Below are 18,560 nucleotides of genomic sequence, written 5' to 3'. Positions count from 1 at the left end.
GAGATGCTATCTCAGGACCAGAAGAAAAGTGGCCCAGGTGGGGTCTGACGGGCAGTCTGCCTCCAGGACCGGAGTTAGAACTACATTCTGTGCCATCGTCCTTTAAGGGTATTGACTTGGAGTCAGGATTTTCCAAGTACTCCCTGAAGACCTCTCCCTTCCCAACATCCTACTCTCCCATTTTGAGGAAACTAATGTTAAGAGAGATTGAGTAACTTGAGGTCACACAGCCTGAAGTTTTCGGGAGACTGCAGGGACATGCGGACCTCACCTCCAGAGCCTTGACTGCCAGGCCGCCTTCTTCCCCTGCCTGCTCTGGCCCGTGCTGTTGTGTGGGCAAAAGACCCTGGGTTTGGGGCTTCTGCTTCACTTGGGGCCTGGAGGGACCTAGGCACAGGGCAAGTCAAGCTGGTGGTCGTGTGTTGAGCGCCAGCTGTATACCCAGCCCTGCTAAGGAAGGCAGATGAATTGTCCCTGTTTTATAAATGGGGGAACAGGTGCAAAGAAGGAATGGCACATGCCCACAGTCCCTCTGCCATTGGAAGGGTGGGACTCTTCCTTCTGATCACCCCGGCCGCCCACTTTTCAAGGCTTCGGGAGCTGCTTTGGGGGTTGGTTTTTAACCATGTGACTTCCTCTTGAGCACCACCTACCTTCAGGCAGACGTTTCAGGAGGGGGCCCGGGAGCGAGAAAGAGGCTGAAGCTGAGTTGGGGGTGTCTTGACACAGAGGGGGCCAAGAGCCATGTTTTAGGGGCAGAGCTTCACTCTTCAGGAGACGGAGCCCTCACTTGCCAATTTGCCACTGCGTGACCTCAACCAAGTCCTCTCCCCTTCTCCCCTCTACCTTCCGTGCTGTGAAATGGGTACGTTCATGCCCAGGTAACATCTCCCATATCGCTTTGGGGGAAGAATAATAACGATACTCAAGTGTTCCCCGTGCAGCCCCCAATCTACAGAGAAGGGGAGGCCCAGGAGGTTGGGAGATGTGCCCGACACCCCCCTGAACTGTTTCATTCCTAATCCTGACGTCAAATGTGTTGGGGGGTTTTCCCCACACCAACCAATCCGGTTTTCTAGACACCAGGTGCCCTGCAATTCGGTTCTGACATTACCTGGAGTTCGCACAGACTCCACAGGTGAAGGTCCTAGTCCCACAAGACCATCCCCATTTAAGATGCCAGTTACGGGGCACCTGGGTGGCTCAGTCGCTCCGGCTCGGGTCTGGATCTCACGGTTTGTGGGTTCAAGCCCCGCATCGGGCTCTGTGCTGACAGCTCAGAGCCTGGAGCCTGCTTCGGATTCTGTGTCTCCCTCCCTCCTTGCCCCTCCCCAGCTCATGCCCTGTCTCTCAAAAATGAATAACCATAAAAAAAAAAAAAAGATGCCAGGTGCAAGCCCCAAGTTGTCACCTGGGACATCTGAGCAACCAGCTAGAAACCAAGGATTTCCATGACCCCCAGCCCAGTTTTTATAACTTGCCAGAACAGCTCAAAGAGCCTAGGAAAGTGCTTTATTTACTATTACTGGACTATTTTAAAGGATACAACTCGGGAAGAGCCAGGTGGAGATATATAGGGCAAGATACAAGGGGAAGGGGGGTGGAGTTTCCACGCCCTCTGTGTGTGCCGCCCTCCTGGTACCTCCGCGTGGTCACCAACTAAAAAGCTCTCTGAACCCCAGTGGTCTTTTTCCATAGGCATGATGGTTAGATCACTGACCTTTGGTGATTAGTTCAATCTCCAGCCCCTCCTCCCTCCCAGGAGGTCTGGCAGGTGGGGCTGAAAGTTCCAACCCTCTAATGCCTTGGTCTTTCTGGGGACCAGCCCCCATCCTGAAGCTATCTGTTAGTCCCCAGCCATCACTCATCTCTTAGTTTACAAAAGACACTTATCACCCTCAGAGATTCCGAGAGTTTCAGGAGAAGAGTGCCAGGGACCAGGGACAAAGGCCAAGTATATCTTACTGTATCCCGCCCCTGCTAGATGGCAGAGCAGGGTCTAGAACCCTAGACTCTTGCCTGGCTCCCAGGAGCCTTGGGTCTAAGAGGAGGCCCTATGTTTTCACCAGCATGTGACATGGGGGCTTTGTTGAAAACCACAGATCTGACCCCATACTTGAAACCTTTCTGGAAAAAAAAAGTCCTTGAGTGCATCTGGCGCTGGAGAGGTCAGTGTCTCTCCAGGCACCACCACCCCCAAACTACTTCTTTCTTTTCTGGCCTCAGGGCCTTTGCACAGCTGGGAGCCTGATAACACTTCTTCCCTCAGCTACCCAGCTGGCCTTGGAAGCTGTTCCCCAGCAACCCCCAGGGAAGCGAGGCAGAGGCTGCCTGGGCCGGGCTGTGTGGCTTTGGCAGGACCCTGCTGAGCCGAGGCCAAGGTGTGTGTCAGCCCCAGCCCCGGCCAGCAGTGTGATTCACACCGGGCATCAGCCCAGCCCCAGGAGGTGAATGGGGACGGTGGCCTCACTTTCCCCTTCAGGACTGTGGCTCAGAGTCAATACCCGGTTTTGCCAGGCCCGTATGGGGACCCCAAGGGACCTTGGGCCTAGCTTCACTCTAAGGAGCCCCTATCCTCAGAGCCAGACACAGACAATTCCTGGCCTTTTACAACAGCAGTGTCTTCTTTGCTCTGGACCCCTCTTACGGCTCCCCAGAACCTTCTTGATAAAACCCAAACTCCGTACTCCTCTCTGACTCCTCCCTATTCAGTTGTCCTCCACCTCCGGCCCTCTTCTCCCTCGCCTCCAACCACATCAGCCTCCACGTTCCCTAACCATGCCTAACTTCTTCCGCCTCAGGGCCTTTGCCCAAGCTGTGTTCTCCACCTGGGATGCCCTTCCCCCAGCTCTCCTGTGACTAACCCCTTCTCCTCTGGGACTCAGCCCATCCACCCCCTCTTTGATTCCTTCCTAGCAGTCTCACACCCCCAAGTTATTTGAGTTGTTTGTGTCCCCAGACCCAGATGAGGTCCCACTACAAACTTAGGTGCTCAACAAATGCCCAAGGTATGTGAGACTGAGTCTGCCTTGAGACACGTGTAGGGGAAGAATTCGGGCCCCCCTCTGTGCTCAGGGCCTTAATTTTCTGTTCAGGACAGGCAGGTAATATGTAGCAACCATCATAACCCTCAGCCCTGATCTAGGTACTGCCCTCACACTGGGTCTGCCTTCTAGAACCCCCTTTCCCCAGGAGGAGCTGGTGGGGATTGGCTGGAACTTGGCTGTGAGTCACAAAGCCATTGTGGCACCAGGGCCCCAAGGCTGGCCATTCGGGCCGGTCGGTTCAGCTTCAGGGGCAGGTGAGTGGGGCTGGTGGAGGGTTTGGGGGGTGGGTACACGGAGACTGGGCTGTTCTCCCCTGGCCTCCAGCATCCTCAGAGTCCCCTTGGACTCTCCAGGCCACTCCAAGAAGTGGGTCAGCTTTTCAGTCCCTCAGACCAGGGGTGCTTGGCGCCCCCAAAAACCTGATGGCGGGTTTGTCTGCCTGGGGTCCCAGCCTGGAGAGCCTATCGTGTTTCTTGGGAGGCCGGGAAAGTGGTCTTAGCTTGTGTGACAGGGAAACTGAGGCTCAGAGGGGTTTACTCAAAATTTCCAAGCCAGCTCAGCTTACATGTCTGGGGGCCCCTTTCCTTTTTCCTGTCCCCTCTCACTCCGTTGTCTGTTCACTCATTTTGATTGAGCTCATTGAAAGGGCTGACCCATGTGGCTGATGAAACCCCAGACTCTGGGATAGGCCGTTTCAGATCCTGAAGCTGCTCTCTCCAAGTTCTGAAGCTTGGGCTGCATCCATCCATCCATCCATCCATCCATCCATGCATCTATCCATAAACATCTATTGAGCACCTATTGTATGTACTATTCTAGGCACTGGGGGTTCAACAGCAAAGAAAATAGGCAGACATCCCTACCCATGGGCAGCTCATAGTTAATTGGCGGGGAGGCAAATCAGAAATAACAAAGAAATAAGAAATATGGTATATTGGCTTCTCCGGGCCTCAGGTTTCTCCTCTGTGAAATGGGGACAATGACTGTGCCCACCTCCAGGAGAACCAGCCTTGGGCCCATTTGCCGTTATGATTCAGTTCACACTGATGCTTGTTCTGAATGGGCCCAGCCTGTCCTGGGGCTGGGGTGAACACCGGGCTGGGACAGGACATTCAAGCCATTACATAGGTGACGCTACAACATTCATTGTGAAAGGAGGCAGCGCGTGGGTCTTTGAAAACAAATCTATTTCGATCATCTCTGTCTTAAGGTGTTTGGTCTATTATATCAATTACTGATATGGTTGAATTTAAGTCTTCTGTTGATGGGCATTTGGACGGTTTCTGGTTTGGGGTGAGTGTAATGAACACGTGGACCTCTTGAGTGTAAATGTCAGGGTGGAATTGATGAATCGCCTTCAAGATACCGACAGTTTCCCCAAGTGGTCATGCTGTGTCCATCTTTTAAATTTTAGCCCTTTTTGTGGATCTGGACACCTTTCTGACGGCTGGATTGCATACCGCTGTATGAATGTTCTGAGTAAATTAAAACAATTTTTTTAATGTTTATTTATTTTTGAGAGAAAGCGAGCGAGCAGGAGAGGGGCAGAGAGAGAGGGAGACACAGCATCCGAAGCGGGCTCCAGGCTCCGAGCTGTCAGCACAGAGCCCGACACGGGGCCTGAACTAACAAACCGCGAGATCATGACCTGAGCTGAAGTCGGACGCTTAATCACCTGAGCCACCCAGGCCCCCTTGTTCTGTGTAATTTAAGCCGCCTCCTGTTGATAAGCATTTGGGTGGTTTTCAGTTTTTACTCTTCTTCAACAATACAGTGATGAACATCCTTGAACATCCTTCTTTATGCACTTGTAACTGACCCCCTAGGAATCACCTTTTTGGCTATCTCTGTTTTGCTTATATGTACAAAATAACATTAGGGGCTCCTGGGTGGCTCAGTCAGTGTCCAACTCTTGATTTCAGCTCAGGTCACGATCTCACAGTCATTAGATTGAGCCCTGGGTCACGCTCTGTGCTGATAGCATGGAGCCTGCTTTGGATTCTCTCTGTCCCCCTCTGCCCCTCCCCTGCTCGCACGCACTCTTTCTCTCTCAAAATAAACAAACATTCAAAAACCCCGAATAACACTAGAATGAACTTCTCTGTACATTCATCTCTGTGGAAGTAAAAGTCTTTGATTTTTGTTTCGAGATGCTGGGGTTCGGGGATTTTGTTTGTCTGCTTTTTAACATTTCTTCTCATGTTGGTCTTGAGGTCAGAGCCAGCCCAGGGCAGCGTTGCTGCACGTTGCATGAGATGAAGGGCTGAATGAAGGCTGCTTCCTCTTACAAGTTGGCTTCTGAGATTGCACCTTCTCCTCCTGCTCCTTCGCCAACTCTGTGGCCCTTCAAGGTATGCAGACGGCTCCCACCAGATGGCAGGGATGTGGGGGGGCTTCTGCCAGACAAGCGTCTTATGCTCCAGCTTACGCATCAGGGCTGCTTGGCAATATCCCAGCTCCCTCTGAACCCCCTCGTCCTTCTACTCATCCTTCCATCTGTCGTTGATCTACCCATCATCTACGAGTCATCCACCATCTATTCTCTGATCCATCCAGCCATCAGTCTACCTCCTGTTCATTGATCTCTTCAATTCCTTCAGTTCTCTTCATTCATACGCCCATTTATCTACTCAGATTTCATCCATCCACTACTCATTCGTCTACCCATCCGTCCATTCCTCCCTCCTTCTCTCTCCCCATCCATCCATCCATCCATCTATTCGTTTATCCATCCATCCATCCATCCATCCATCCATCCATGTGTCCATTTCCTGATTTGTTGATCTGTTGATCAATTCATTCATCAATTTCATTTACCGATTTATTCTTCCACACAACCCTTTATCCATCTTTCCAACCCACTCACCATTCATTTATCCAGATTTATCCCTTCCGCATCTAGTCATTCGTCCACCTATCTGCCCAACTTCCAATCCACTCAACCACTCATTTATTAATGTAGCCACCCACCCAACACTCACCTGCTCGCAGCCTGAAACCAGGCCCTGTGACCGAGATGGGGACTCAGAAATGACTCAGACTTGGTTCTAGCCTTCTAGGAATTCATAGTAAATGGGGAGAGGCGAAAAATAACACACACACACACACACACCCCAGAAATTTTCCAAAATAGTGTGATCAGTGCTATATTCACACTATGTTCCAGATATAAAGGAAGTTCAAAAAGCAAGAAGGTGGTTGGACATTTAACTGAGCGGGTGCACTGTGCCAGCATCGAAGTGGCCACAGGATGATGAGGGAGACATAGGTACCAAAGGCCACCGCGGTAGGTGGCCAGGAGAAAGAGGGCTTGCAGAGGAGAGGAGGAAGATTGTGAGGTGCCAAGAACAGAAAGATGTAGGTCCTGGAGTGCTTGCTGCAGCAAGGAGACCTCTTGCCTGCATGACCCCACTCCCTGACCACCTACCTCCTTGCCACCCTTCACAGGCAGAGCTGACCTGCTCAAGAAGAAAGACAATGCAGCAAGCAACGCAGCCCCAGTTGTCACCCAATGGGCAGAGCTTGTACCAGCCCCAGTCCGACCCCAATCTCCAAGACAAAGCACGGACACTGCGTCCAAAACCTCAGCATGAGCCACTTGGTTCCAAGGAGAGCCTTCCGCAAGATCTGGACAAGGACAAGAAGGCGACTCGTCACATCCCACGCCTCCGGGCTGTGGTTGAGAGCCAGGCCTTCAAGAACATCCTGGTAGATGAGATGGACATGATGCTGTCCCGTGCAGCCACCCTCATCCAAGCCAACTGGAGAGGCTACCGGCTCCGGCAAAAGCTGATCTCCCAGATGATGGCAGCCAGGGCCATCCAGGAGGCCTGGAGACACTTCAACACCAAGCGTCTCCTCCGGTCTGGCAAGTTGGTGGAGAAAAAAGTGAGCGTGGAGGAGGGGGACATCCCTTACCACCCCCCCCAGCAGGTGCGGTTCCAGCATCCAGGAGAGAGCAAGTCCCCTCTGGCTCAGCCCATCATGGTGAGCAAAGAGACCCAGTTCCCTTCCTCCGACAGCCTGGCTGCCTGCACCCACCAGCTGGTCCTCCTGCAGACCCAGAGTACTCCACAGCCGGGCATACGGGTCCCTTGTACCATTGGAGGCCCCAACGTCACCTTCCTACCACACCAGACCGTTGCCATCAGACTTCCATGTCCAGTGAGTCTAGATACAAAGTGCCGCCCATGCCTGCTGACAAGAACCGTCAGAAATTCCTGCCTTGTCCATGTAGAAGGGGACACAGTGAAGACCAGGCAAGGAACTGCCAGAGCCAGCAAGTCAGGAGCCTCCGGGCCGCCACCACCTGTCAGGTCTGCCCCGGCAGTTCACCGATCACTCAAGACCCAGACCCAGGACCACATGGAAGCAGAGGTCTTCAAAGCCCCACCCCAGACAGGCCCAGCACCTGTGATAACCAAGACCCCGCCCCAGCCGTGTGTAGTGCCCACGGGAACAGTAGCCAAGGCCCCACCCCAGATGTACCCAGCGGCCCGGATGACCAAGACCCCAACCGCGATGTACCCAGCAGCCGCGATGCCCAAGACCCCACTCCAGTCTTGCCTGGCAGCCATGATGAACAAGACCCCACCCCAGCCATGCTCGACGCCCACGGCAACAATAACCAAGACCCCACCCCAGATGTACCAGGTAGGCCCGGTGGCCAAGGCCTCACCCCAGACGTGCCCGGTGGCTGCAGTGGCTAAGACTTCACCCCAGACATCCCAGCCAGCCACAGTGACCAAGACCCCATTACAGTCTTGCTTGGCAGCCATGGTGAACAAGACCCCACCCCAGCCATCCCCAGCAGCCCCGGTATCCAAGACCCCAACCCAGATGCGAGCGACAGCCTCGATAACCAACCCTTCACCCCAGACACGACCGGCAGCCATGATGGCCAAGATCTCACCACAGATATGCCTGTTAGCCTCAATGATCAAGCCCCCAACCCAGACACGCCCTGTGGCCGCAATGACCAAGACTCCGCCCCAGACATGCCCAGTGCCGGCGATGGCCAAGACACCTCCCCAGACCCGTCTGGCGGCCATGGTCACCAAAACCCCAGCCCAATTCCGCTCGGTGGCTGCCATCATCAGGACCCTGTGCCTGCCACCTCCAACAGCTGGAAATCTGAAGTCTTCACCTCCAGCAGCAGCGGCAGCCGGAGTTCCCAACACCTCATCCCACACGTATCTGAACGGACCAAAGGCCAAGGCTGTGGTGGATGCAAAGCAGACAACAGGGATGGTCAACATCTCATCCCGCTCATCCTTGCCTGAGGGAAAGGTCAAATACTTTCCCCCACCACATCTGGGGGCTGGGACTCCCAAGGCTCCAGCCAGGCCTCCTTTAGAAGCTGAAAAACTCAAGACCTTCTCCCAGAAACAGGTGAAAACGGAAACAGTATCCAACACCAGTTTGGCCGTTGAAACGCCCAGGGCTTCGCCATGGGCAAAAGTGACTGAGGACAGGAACAAGTCCTCATTACAGACACACCTGAGGACCGATGTCATGAAGGTTCAATCCCAGGTGTATGTGCCTGTAGAAACAGCTGTGGTCCTACCCCGGGGCGAGCCGGCCACATGTCCGGCCAAGGCCGCGGGAACATGTCTGGCCAAAGCTCTGCCCCAGGAACGGCTGGCCACGTGTTCAACCACAGCCTCGTCCCAGGGACAGCTGCTTGCTGAGGTGACCGCGACTCTGCCCCAGGCACATCTGGGCCCATGTCCGTCCAAGGCCCTGTCCCAGGCACGTCCATCTGCCAAGCTGACCAAGACCCCATCCTTTGCACATCTGGGCACATGTCTGACCAAAGCACAGTCCCAGGCACATCTGGCCACAGGAGCAGTAAAGGTCCAATCTCAAGCACATCTGCCTACCGGGCTGACCAAGGTGCACTCCCAGGCCCAGCTGGTCACAGAAGCAGCCGAGTGCCTCTATGGAACCCACCAACCTGCTGAGCTCAGCGGCAAGACCCGGTCGCAGCCGCTCTTGGCTGGGTTCAGGGCCTCCTCCCAGCCTTGTCATCACGTTGGTGCCCTTGGCACTCTGCCCCGAGCCAAGCCAGAGGACAGACTGACCCGGATCCAGCCCCACAGCCATACACAGGGCAAAGCCACCCGGGGCCCATGCCAGGGGTCCTCCGAGACCCAGAGCATGCTGATGCCCCTGTCGGCATCTGCCAGACACCCCACGCGCAACATTGAATCCTGGGGTGACAGTGGAGCTCCCCGGGCCCAGCCGTCGATGGCCGGCCCAGCCACACCCTGCCAGGAAGAGCTGGCAGCCTCCCAGCTCGCCTCCCTGTGTGCCGAGCTGGCCGCCGAGCTGGGCTCCCAGGAGGACCTCCGTGCCCTGCTGGCGAAAGCCCTCTCCCAGGGGCAAGTGAGGGCAGCCCCGAACCAGGCCCTGACAAAGAAAGTCCTGGGTGCCACGATGACCAAGGCCCTGCCCCAGGGCATGCTGGGCACAGCGCTGATGAAAGTGCTGTCCTGGGGTGAGCTGGGCATTGCCCTGTCCCGCACCCTGACCCCCACCGAGCTCCGGGCAAAACTCGCTAAGGCCAAGCAGGGCAAACTGGCGGGCGTGCTCAGCAAGGCGCTGACGGAGGAGGAGTGGGCAGCCCTGAGCCAGGCCCTGTGTCAGGGGGAGCTGGGCGCGGTCCTGAGCCAGTCTTTGTCTCAGGCAGCCCTGAGGACCGGAGTCGTCCTCCCCAAGGCCACCTCGCAAACAGCAGGAAGCAGGATGACTGTGATGCCGACCCCAGTGGAGGTGGGGAGCCCATCAGCTGCGTGGGGGCCCACCCTAGGCCCCGTGAGACCACAGCCCAGCAAGGTCAGGGTTCCCCAGGATGCGGCCTGGGAGGGCTCCTTCACAGGCAGGCCCGCCGGGTTCTTAGCAGCGATGGGGGATGGGGCCATGCTCGGGGGGTCACCCTGCTCGTCGGTGGTCTCCATGGGTGCCTCCCTAATTAGTAGAGTGATCACCACTGTTCATCAGTACCCCCTAATTGCTGCCCTGGACCCCACTTCATCCCGGGAGATGGGGCCCAGCAGGGACTCCTCCTCAAACCTGTATCTGAATCCTGAGGTCAGTGAGGAAACTGTGTGCCTCCCCCCAGCGGCCGGTGAATTGGCATCGGATCTCAACCCCGTGGAGAGCGACACGGGCCCCGATTTGCCCAGGCCACCCCTCCTGCAGCTGCCCCCCAGTCTGTGGCAGCCGCTCATTGCCAACGGTGTGGGCCCAAGCACCAGCCAGCCGTCAGTGGCCGGTGGCACAGCCCAGAGCTCCCATAAGCCACATGTCAGCAGGGTGGCTCCACATCCGTGGGCCTCGTCGAGGGAGGGCAGGGTGGCCCCAGCTATGCCTCCCCGCACTGTGGGTGGCGGGAAGGCCTCCCACTCCCACCGGTGTGTCGCTGCCTATGGGGGATCTGTTTGTTGGTGTCGGCCCTCCGGGGTCAACAAGGTGCCCCCCGGCGTATACCGGTCATCGGCTACCAAAGTTCCACGACAGCCATCTGTGGTCCGTGAGGACGCCGTGCAAAAAACTCAGTCCTCAAATCACAAACGGGCCTCCCCGGACCCTAGGGAGAGAATCGGCAAGGCGACCTCAGGTCCACGGAAGGCTGCCGCTGTGAGGAAAGCACCCCTAGCCCAACCACAGACTCCCAAGGCCTGTGACATAAGCCTAGGTCTCTTGCCTGGCTCCGCAGCTCCCGGTCATCGCTGGGCACTCAAGACTCAGGTAGATCCCAGTGTGTTCCAAGCGTCCCCAGGCAGTAGGTTGGCACACCCCCTGCCTGGTACAGCCATCCCTCAGCAGGAGAGGAAGCGGACCGAGGGTACCATTTCCAGTGGGCACTGCCCATGGGAGCAAGTGACTGGCCGTATACTCAATGAACTGGTGGCCAGTTTGCCACAGGGTCTGGACAATGACCTGTCCGGAAGCCTGTCCCCAGACTCCACAGACTGTGGCCCGAATGTGAGTAATTCCCAGAGCTCATTGCCCAGCTGTAGTTCACTCAGCCTTTCTACCATGTCTGTGACCAGTCTGACTGCTATCGACCTGGCGGAGGAGGAGTCCTTGGAGGCCAGCTTGGATAGGGACATCCGGGTAGATGCCCTCCTCTCTGGAGAGGCCTCAGGGGGGCCTCAGGGGCCTGGAGACAGGGAAGAAACTAGGGAGGTGAGCTGGCCACACACAACTCCAAACCTCCACCACCCTCCCTCTGCGAGTTCAGAGCCGATGCCCATTCTGCACCACAGCTCAGTGTCCGGTCATGTGACCTTGAGTGTCCACTGGGGCTCAGATGATCCGGATGAGAGGGATGTGTCTTCAGGCCAAAGCTCCATGGATCTGAAGAAGAGCTTGTCCCAGAAATCCTATAGAACAGGACTGACCAGAAGCGTGTCTTTGGGTAATGTGGCCCCTACCGTGTATCAGCAGCCCTCTGGGGCCAGTAGATTAACCTCAAGCCTCTCCCTGCCATCAGTAGCAGATAACATGGCTCCAAACCCACAACAGCCATTTATAGTCAGTAGGGTCACCCCCAGCCTATCTGAATCGTCTATGACTACTAAGGTCACCCCCAGCCTAGCCCAGCCATCTGTGACAGGTGGGGTGGCCCCCAACATGGACCAGGCATCTGTGGCCAGTAGGGTGACTCCGAATCTAGCCCAGCCATCTGTGACAGGTGGGGTGGCCCCCAACATAGACCAGGCATCTGTGACCGGTAAGGTGGCCCCCAGCCTAGCCCAGCCATCTGGGACCAGTGGAGTGGCTCCCAATTTAGCCCAGGCGTCTGTGACCAGTAGCGTGGTCCCCAGCCTAGCTCAGCCGTCTGTGACCGGTGGGGTGGCCCCCAACTTAGCCCAGCCATCTATAACCGGTAGGGTGGCCCCCAGCCTAGCCCAGCCATCTATGACCGGTGGGGTGGCCCCCAGCCTATCCGAGGCATCTGTGACCGGTAGGGTGGCCCCCAGCCTAGCCCAGCCATCTGTGACCAGTGGGATGGCCCCCAGCCTAGCCCAGCCATCTATGACTGCTGGGGTGGCCCCCAGCCTAGCCCAGCCATCTGTGACTGGTGGGACAGCTCCCAACTTAGCCCAGGCATCTGTGACCGGTAACGTGGCCCCCAGCCTAGCCCAGCCATCTATTACTAGTGGGGTGGCCCTCAACCTAGCCCAACCATCTGTGACTGGTGCCGTGGCCCCCAAACTAGCCCAGCCATCTGTGACTGGTAGGGTGGCCCCCATACTAGCCCAGCTATCTGTGACTAGTGGGACAGCTCCCAACTTAGCCCAGGCATCAGTGATCAGTGTCGTGGCCCCCAGCCTGGCCCAGGCATCTGTGACTAGTGTGGTGGCCCCCAACCTAGCCTGGCCATCTTTGACTAGTGTGGTGGCCCCCAACCTAGCCCAGGCATCCATGACCGGTGGGGTGGCCCCCAGCCCAGCCCAGCCATCTGTGACCAGTGGGGTGGCCCCCAACCTAGCCTGGCCATCCGTGACTGGTGGGGTGGCCCCCAGCCTAGCCCGGCCACCTGTGACCAGTGGGGTGGCCTCCAACCTAGCCCAGCCATCTATGACTAGTGGGGTGGCTCCCAATCTAGCCCAACCATCTGTGACTGGTGCCATGGCCCCCAACCTAGCCCAGCCATCTATGACTGGTAGGGTGGTCCCCAGACTAGCCCAGCCATCTGTGACCAGTGGAGTGGCCCCAAATCTAGCCCAGGCATCAGTGATCAGTGGGGTGGCCGCCAGCCTAGCCCAGCCATCTATGACTAGTGCCATGGCCCCCAACCTAGCCTGGTCATCTGTGACTAGTATGGTGGCCCCCAACCTAGCCCAGGCATCTTTGACCAGTCGGGTGGCCCCCAGCCTAGCCCGGCCATCCATGACCAGTGGGGTGGCCCCCAGCCTAGCCCAGCCACCTGTGACCAGTGTGGTGACCTACAGCCTAGCCCAGCCATCTGTGACTGGTAGGGTGGCTTCCAACCTAGCCCAGCCATCTATGACTAGTATGATGGCCCCCAGCCTAGCCCAGCCATCTGTGACCAGTGTGGTGACCTCCAGCCTAGCCCAGCCATCTGTGACTGGTGGGGTGGCTTCCAACCTAGCCCAGCCATCTATGACTAGTGTGATGGCCCCCAGCCTAGCCCAGCCATCTGTGACCAGTGGAGTGGCCCCCAACCTAGCCCAGCCACCTGTGACCAGTGTGGTGACCTCCAGCCTAGCCCAGCCATCTGTGACCAGTGGGATGGCCCCCAACCTAATGCAGGCATCTGTGACCAGTAGGGTGGTCCCCAACCTAACACAGCTACCTGTGACTGGTGGGATGGCCCCCAGCCTAGCCTGGCCATCTGTGACCAGTGGGATGGCCCCCAACCTAATGCGGGCATCTGTGACCGGTAGAATGGCCCCCAGCCTAACACCGCTACCTATGACTGGTGGGGTGGCCCCCAGCCTAGCCCGGCCATCTGTGACCAGTGGGGTGGCCCCCAGCCTAGCCCAGCCACCTGTGACCAGTGTGGTGACCTCCAGCCTAGCCCAGCCATCTGTGACTACTGGGATGGCCCCCAACCTAATGCAGGCATCTGTGACCAGTAGGGTGGTCCCCAGCCTAACACAGCTACCTGTGACTGGTGGGGTGGCCCCCAGCCTAGCCCAGCCACCTGTGACCAGTGGGGTGGCCTCCAACCTAGCCCAGCCATCTATGACTAGTGTGGTGGCCCCCAACCTAGCCCAGCCATCTATGACTGGTAGGGTGGCTTCCAACCTAGCCCAGCCATCTATGACTAGTGTGATGGCCCCCAGCCTAGCCCAGCCATCTGTGACCAGTGTGGTGACCTCCAGCCTAGCCCAGCCATCTGTGACCAGTGGGATGGCCCCCAACCTAGCCCAGCCACCTGTGACCAGTGTGGTGACCTCCAGCCTAGCCCAGCCATCTGTGACCAGTGGGATGGCCCCCAACCTAATGCAGGCATCTGTGACCAGTAGGGTGGTCCCCAGCCTAACACAGCTACCTGTGACTGGTGGGGTGGCCCCCAGCCTAGCCTGGCCATCTGTGACCAGTGGGATGGCCCCCAACCTAATGCGGGCATCTGTGACCGGTAGAATGGCCCCCAGCCTAACACCGCTACCTATGACTGGTGGGGTGGCCCCCAGCCTAGCCCGGCCATCTGTGACCAGTGGGGTGGCCCCCAGCCTAGCCCAGGCACCTGTGGCCAGTAGGGAGCCCCTCAGCCTATTCCAACCATCTGTAATGAGTGGTACGAGCTGTGCAGTTCGTCAGTCAAGTCGGCCCCCTAAAGTGGGTTCAAATCTACCATCATCAAGGGTGAATGCCGTGGCCCCGAGTCGGTGTCATCCATCGGTTGTGACTGAAGTCCCCCCGAGTGCATCGTATCCATCTGGGACCAGCAGCATGGGTCAAGGTCTGAGCCAGCCATCTGTGACCCCTGGGGTGGACCCATGTCAAGATCCTGTAATGGTTAGCGGGGTGGCCTCACACCCCCAGGCCCCTGAGTTCAGTGAGGTGTCCCTTGAATGCCATCAGCCATTCAGTGTCAGGGGGAGGTGTCCAAGTAGGACGGCACATTCTGCTGTTGCTGTTTCAGCCCCAGACCTCTACCAGGTGCCTGTGGCTAGTGGAGAGGACTCTTGTCTAGACCAGGGAACCGGTATATCTCCGGGGGCTCTGTTCAGGGGCATGGCTACCAGCATGTCCCCAGGTGCCATGGCTGCCGGCATGTTCCCAAATATGTCTCGGGGGACCCTGGCTGCTGGTATGTTCCTAAGTGTGTGTCCGGGACCTGTGTGTCCAGGCATCGCAGGGAGTGTGTGCCAGAGAAGTGCGGTAACTGGTGTGGGCCCAGACCAGTTTCAGGTGGCCAGTGGGACGACCCCCACTGCATCCCCGGGCTCTGTGGCAGGTGTCCCTTTGGTTCGTGAACAAGCCTCAGAGTCAGGTCCTGGTTTCTCCCGGGCTTCAGTGCCCAACAGACGGGGTAGGAGTCCATTCAAGTTTTCCCAGGCCAGCGTGGCCCCCAATATGTCTCCGGTCAATGTCGATCTCCCAACACCTTTGAACCACCAGCATCCTTCTGTGTCCACAATTGTGGCACCAGGTTACCAACAAGCAAACGCTGTCAGCCAGGAGCCTGTGATGGGCACAGACAGTGGCCTGGTGCCAGGTTCTGTAGCCAATAGGATGGCCACAGCTATGGCCCCAGGTGCTGTGGCCAGTGGTGTGGCCCCCAGCCTTCCTCCTGGGTCTGTGATCAGAGGTGTGGGCCAAAGCCTGCCTCCGGGGCCCGTGATCAGTGACGTGCCTCCTCACCTTCCACCAGGTTATGTGGTCAGTGGTGTAGCTCAAACCCTTCCCCCGGGGTCTGTGATCTATGGTATCAGCCATAGCCTTCCCCCAGGATCCGGTATCAGGGGCATGGGCCAGGGTCTTCCTCCAGATCCCATGGCCAGTGCTGTGGCCCAGAGCTTTCCTCTGGGTTCTGTGGCCAGTGGCATGACCAGGACCCTGTGTCCAGGTTCTGTGGCCCCCAGTCTGATTGCAGCGTCTGGGGCTGGTGGGATGAGGCAAAGCCTCCCTGTAAGACGCGCAGTTAGTTTCACTGCTCCGAGCCTTGTCCCAGGTTCAGTGGCGAGTGAGGTGGCCCCAAATGTCTCCCCTGAGTCTGTGGCCTCTATTATGGTTCCAGCATCTATGGCTGGGGGACTGAATGGGGGCCTGGTTCTGGGGTCCAGGGCTAGCGCAGCTGGCCTGCCCCCCACAGTCGGAAATGTGGCCCAGAGCCTTCCCCAGGGGTCCATGCTGATCGGGATCACTCCCCGTCCTTACTACGGATCCCTGGCTGGGGAAGGGTCTATAGCCCCCTTCCAAGCATCCCGTGCCATTGGCCTGGCTCAACTTCATCCCCGTGCTGGGGAAGCTAGTGGCACAACCTGGAGGGTGCACCAAAGGCCCACGGTTCTACAAAGAGCCTCACAGTTGAGCCACGCTCTTGGGATGATGCCATTTGAGACCACAGATGACCAGGTCATGATGAAGCCAGAGGACCTGGGGAAGGCTCTGTCCCAGGCGTCTGAATTCAGTGGGGAGTCCATAGTCCTCGAGGAAACCCCGTGGATGTCCCATAGCCTCCCGTCAACTGACATCAACCACAACCTCCAGGTCCTTCCCAACGGTCAAAAGCCATTGTTGGAGGAGGTGGTTCCCAGTGAAACCAAGTCGCTGACCAGTGGCATGGCCCCTGTCCCTCCCCAGGCCCTGAGTATTGCCAAGCACTGGAGGGCAGGTGGCGTCACTGCAGCTCTGCAGCAGGGGTCAGCAACCACTTGGGGGGCCCCCAATTCCCACTTTGTGACAACTAGCAGGGTCCCCAGTGTGCACGTGGAGTCTGTCAGAGCTACCGGGGCCCCTTTGGCTCATCAACGGGCAACAGCGGCTCATGGGTCCCAGAGCCCCTCAGTGGCTCTCATTGTGCCTCAGAACCCCTTGGTGGATCACGTGCCCCAGAGCCACGCCCACGAGGCGGGGGCTTCTACCATAGCCGCAGGGTCACCCAAGCTGGCCCATGGCAGCACTATAACATCCAGTTTGCACCCAGGGTCGGTAGCTGGGATGGGGACCCCCAGGACTTCCCAGAGGTCAGGGGCCACCAGGGTGGCCTCACATGTGCCGCTTTATCCGCCCAGGGTGAGTGGGGTGGCATCTGGTGGGTTCCAGACAGAAGCTGTCCCCAGAACACACGAGAAGCCAGCGTCTGGGGATCCGGCTCAGACCAGCCACAAGTTTCTTGGCTCTAGAAAATCCTATAGGTCCATGCCTGGTAGTCTTGTGTCGGAAATGCTAGATGATAAGGTAGCCAGGATCGTGCCCTCACGTGACGTGCGAGAGCAGGCCCACAGGTCCTCACGGCAAAGTCCCGAACACCTCCCGGCTACGCCACCAGCCATAACACCAATCACGCGTACTGAGGCGACACACGACATGGGCATCTCTGGGCTGCACCCAGAGTTTTGGAGGGTGTCTCTGGGCTATGAGTCTTCACCTGGCGGTTCCCGGAGGCCCCTTTCAACCCAGGAGCCAACATGGGGGTCTCGGGATTTCCAGAGCGCTGTGGCTCCTACAGATAGTCCTAGGGCACTCCTGACTCCCACTGTACTCCAGGGCCCCGCGGACGCTGTCAGAGCTGGTGGCCAAGCGCGGAACTCTGCCATCCCCAGTGGAGCCGTCGGGCCCGTGGACGGCGCAGTGACCCCTGGTGGCCCGTGGGAGCCGGCCAGGGCTTCTGTGCCGGGGGACACTGTGGGCAGAGAGGCAGCAGTGAATCCCAGGCAGCCGGGGAAGCTGATGGCATCGATGCAGGCCGTGGAGAAGATAATCATCCGCGCTGTGGTCGTTATCCAGGCGCGCACACGTGGCTACCTGGCACGCCGCGCCATCAAAGCGTGGCACCAGTGGGCCGTCATCATCCAGGCCGCCTGGCGTGGCTACTGTGTGCGGCGGGACCTGGCCCGGCTCTCCAGAGCTGCCACCGTCATCCAGGCCGTGTGGCGGGGCTTCTGTATCCGCCGGGGCCAAACCCCGCCAGCGTTGCTCCAGGGCGTGTGGGCCGAGATGGGCGGCAGGACCGGGTGGACCTCTGACCACCGCTGCTTCCAGTCCTGCCAGCCGCACGTCTGCCCCCTCTGCCAGTCCCTGAGTCCCAGGGCGGGGAGCCCGCCCAGTGTGGTGATGCTCGTGGGTTCCAGCCCCCGCACGTGCCACATGTGTGGCCACACCCTGCCTACTCGGGTGGTGCACGGCATGGGCCGGGGCGCCAGAGTCCAGGCAGGCGTCCCATGGGGCTCTGGCACCCAGACAACCCCCGGGAGCCCCCGGCAGTCCCGTCGCCAGAATGAGGCAGCCGCGACCATCCAGTCGGCGTGGAGGGGCTTCAGCGCACGCCGCCAGCTGAGGCAGAAGCAGGTGGCAGCCAAGACGCTTCAAGCCACCTGGCGCGGCCATCACACTCGGGCCGCCCTCACCACGGATGCGCTCTTGGGACCAGCAGCGTGGGACGATCCGCAGTATATGCAGTGGCCGGGTGTCTAGGACATTGGCTGACTGGTGGGGGGACACCAGGAGAGGGGCAATGTGGCTCTTTGGGTCTAGTGAATAAAGCCCTCCACAGCCTGAGTCTTGGTCCACCTGTGCTCGTGGGGGTGTCTTGGGTGTGGTTGGGGGTGTGGGAGGGAATTGAGAGGCTCTGGAACATCTTGGATGGGAGGGGCCCCAAAGCTTCCAACCGTGCAGTCGGCACCTGGGTTCTGCAGCCGGGAGAGGGACCCTCAATCTTTTCCAGAGGTCAGGGCCGACAGGGTGGCCTCACATACGTCACCGTGTCTATCCGTGGCTAATGGAGGGGAGTCCAGTCAGTTCCAGATGGAAGCGGTCCCCAGCACATTCCAGAAGCCCGTGTCCGGGGACCTGGTCCAGAATGGC

General features: G+C 58.3%; 1 protein-coding gene across 1 annotated transcript; it reads left to right on the top strand.

The window, feature by feature from the left end:
* Positions 1-2,778: 2,778 nt before the first annotated feature.
* IQCN (IQ motif containing N) lies at positions 2,779-18,205 on the top strand. Its single transcript, XM_030335750.1, is given in 5 exon segments — positions 2,779-2,855; positions 3,177-3,301; positions 6,495-6,583; positions 6,585-9,884; positions 17,244-18,205. Coding segments are annotated over 5 exon segments (4,518 nt in total). The 3' UTR covers positions 18,171-18,205.
* The last annotated feature ends 355 nt before the right edge of the window (positions 18,206-18,560 follow it).

This window comes from Lynx canadensis, chromosome A2, assembly GCF_007474595.2.
Source record: "Lynx canadensis isolate LIC74 chromosome A2, mLynCan4.pri.v2, whole genome shotgun sequence".
NCBI classification, from domain to species: domain Eukaryota; kingdom Metazoa; phylum Chordata; class Mammalia; order Carnivora; family Felidae; genus Lynx; species Lynx canadensis.
This window is presented reverse-complemented; position numbering and strand designations above follow the sequence as displayed.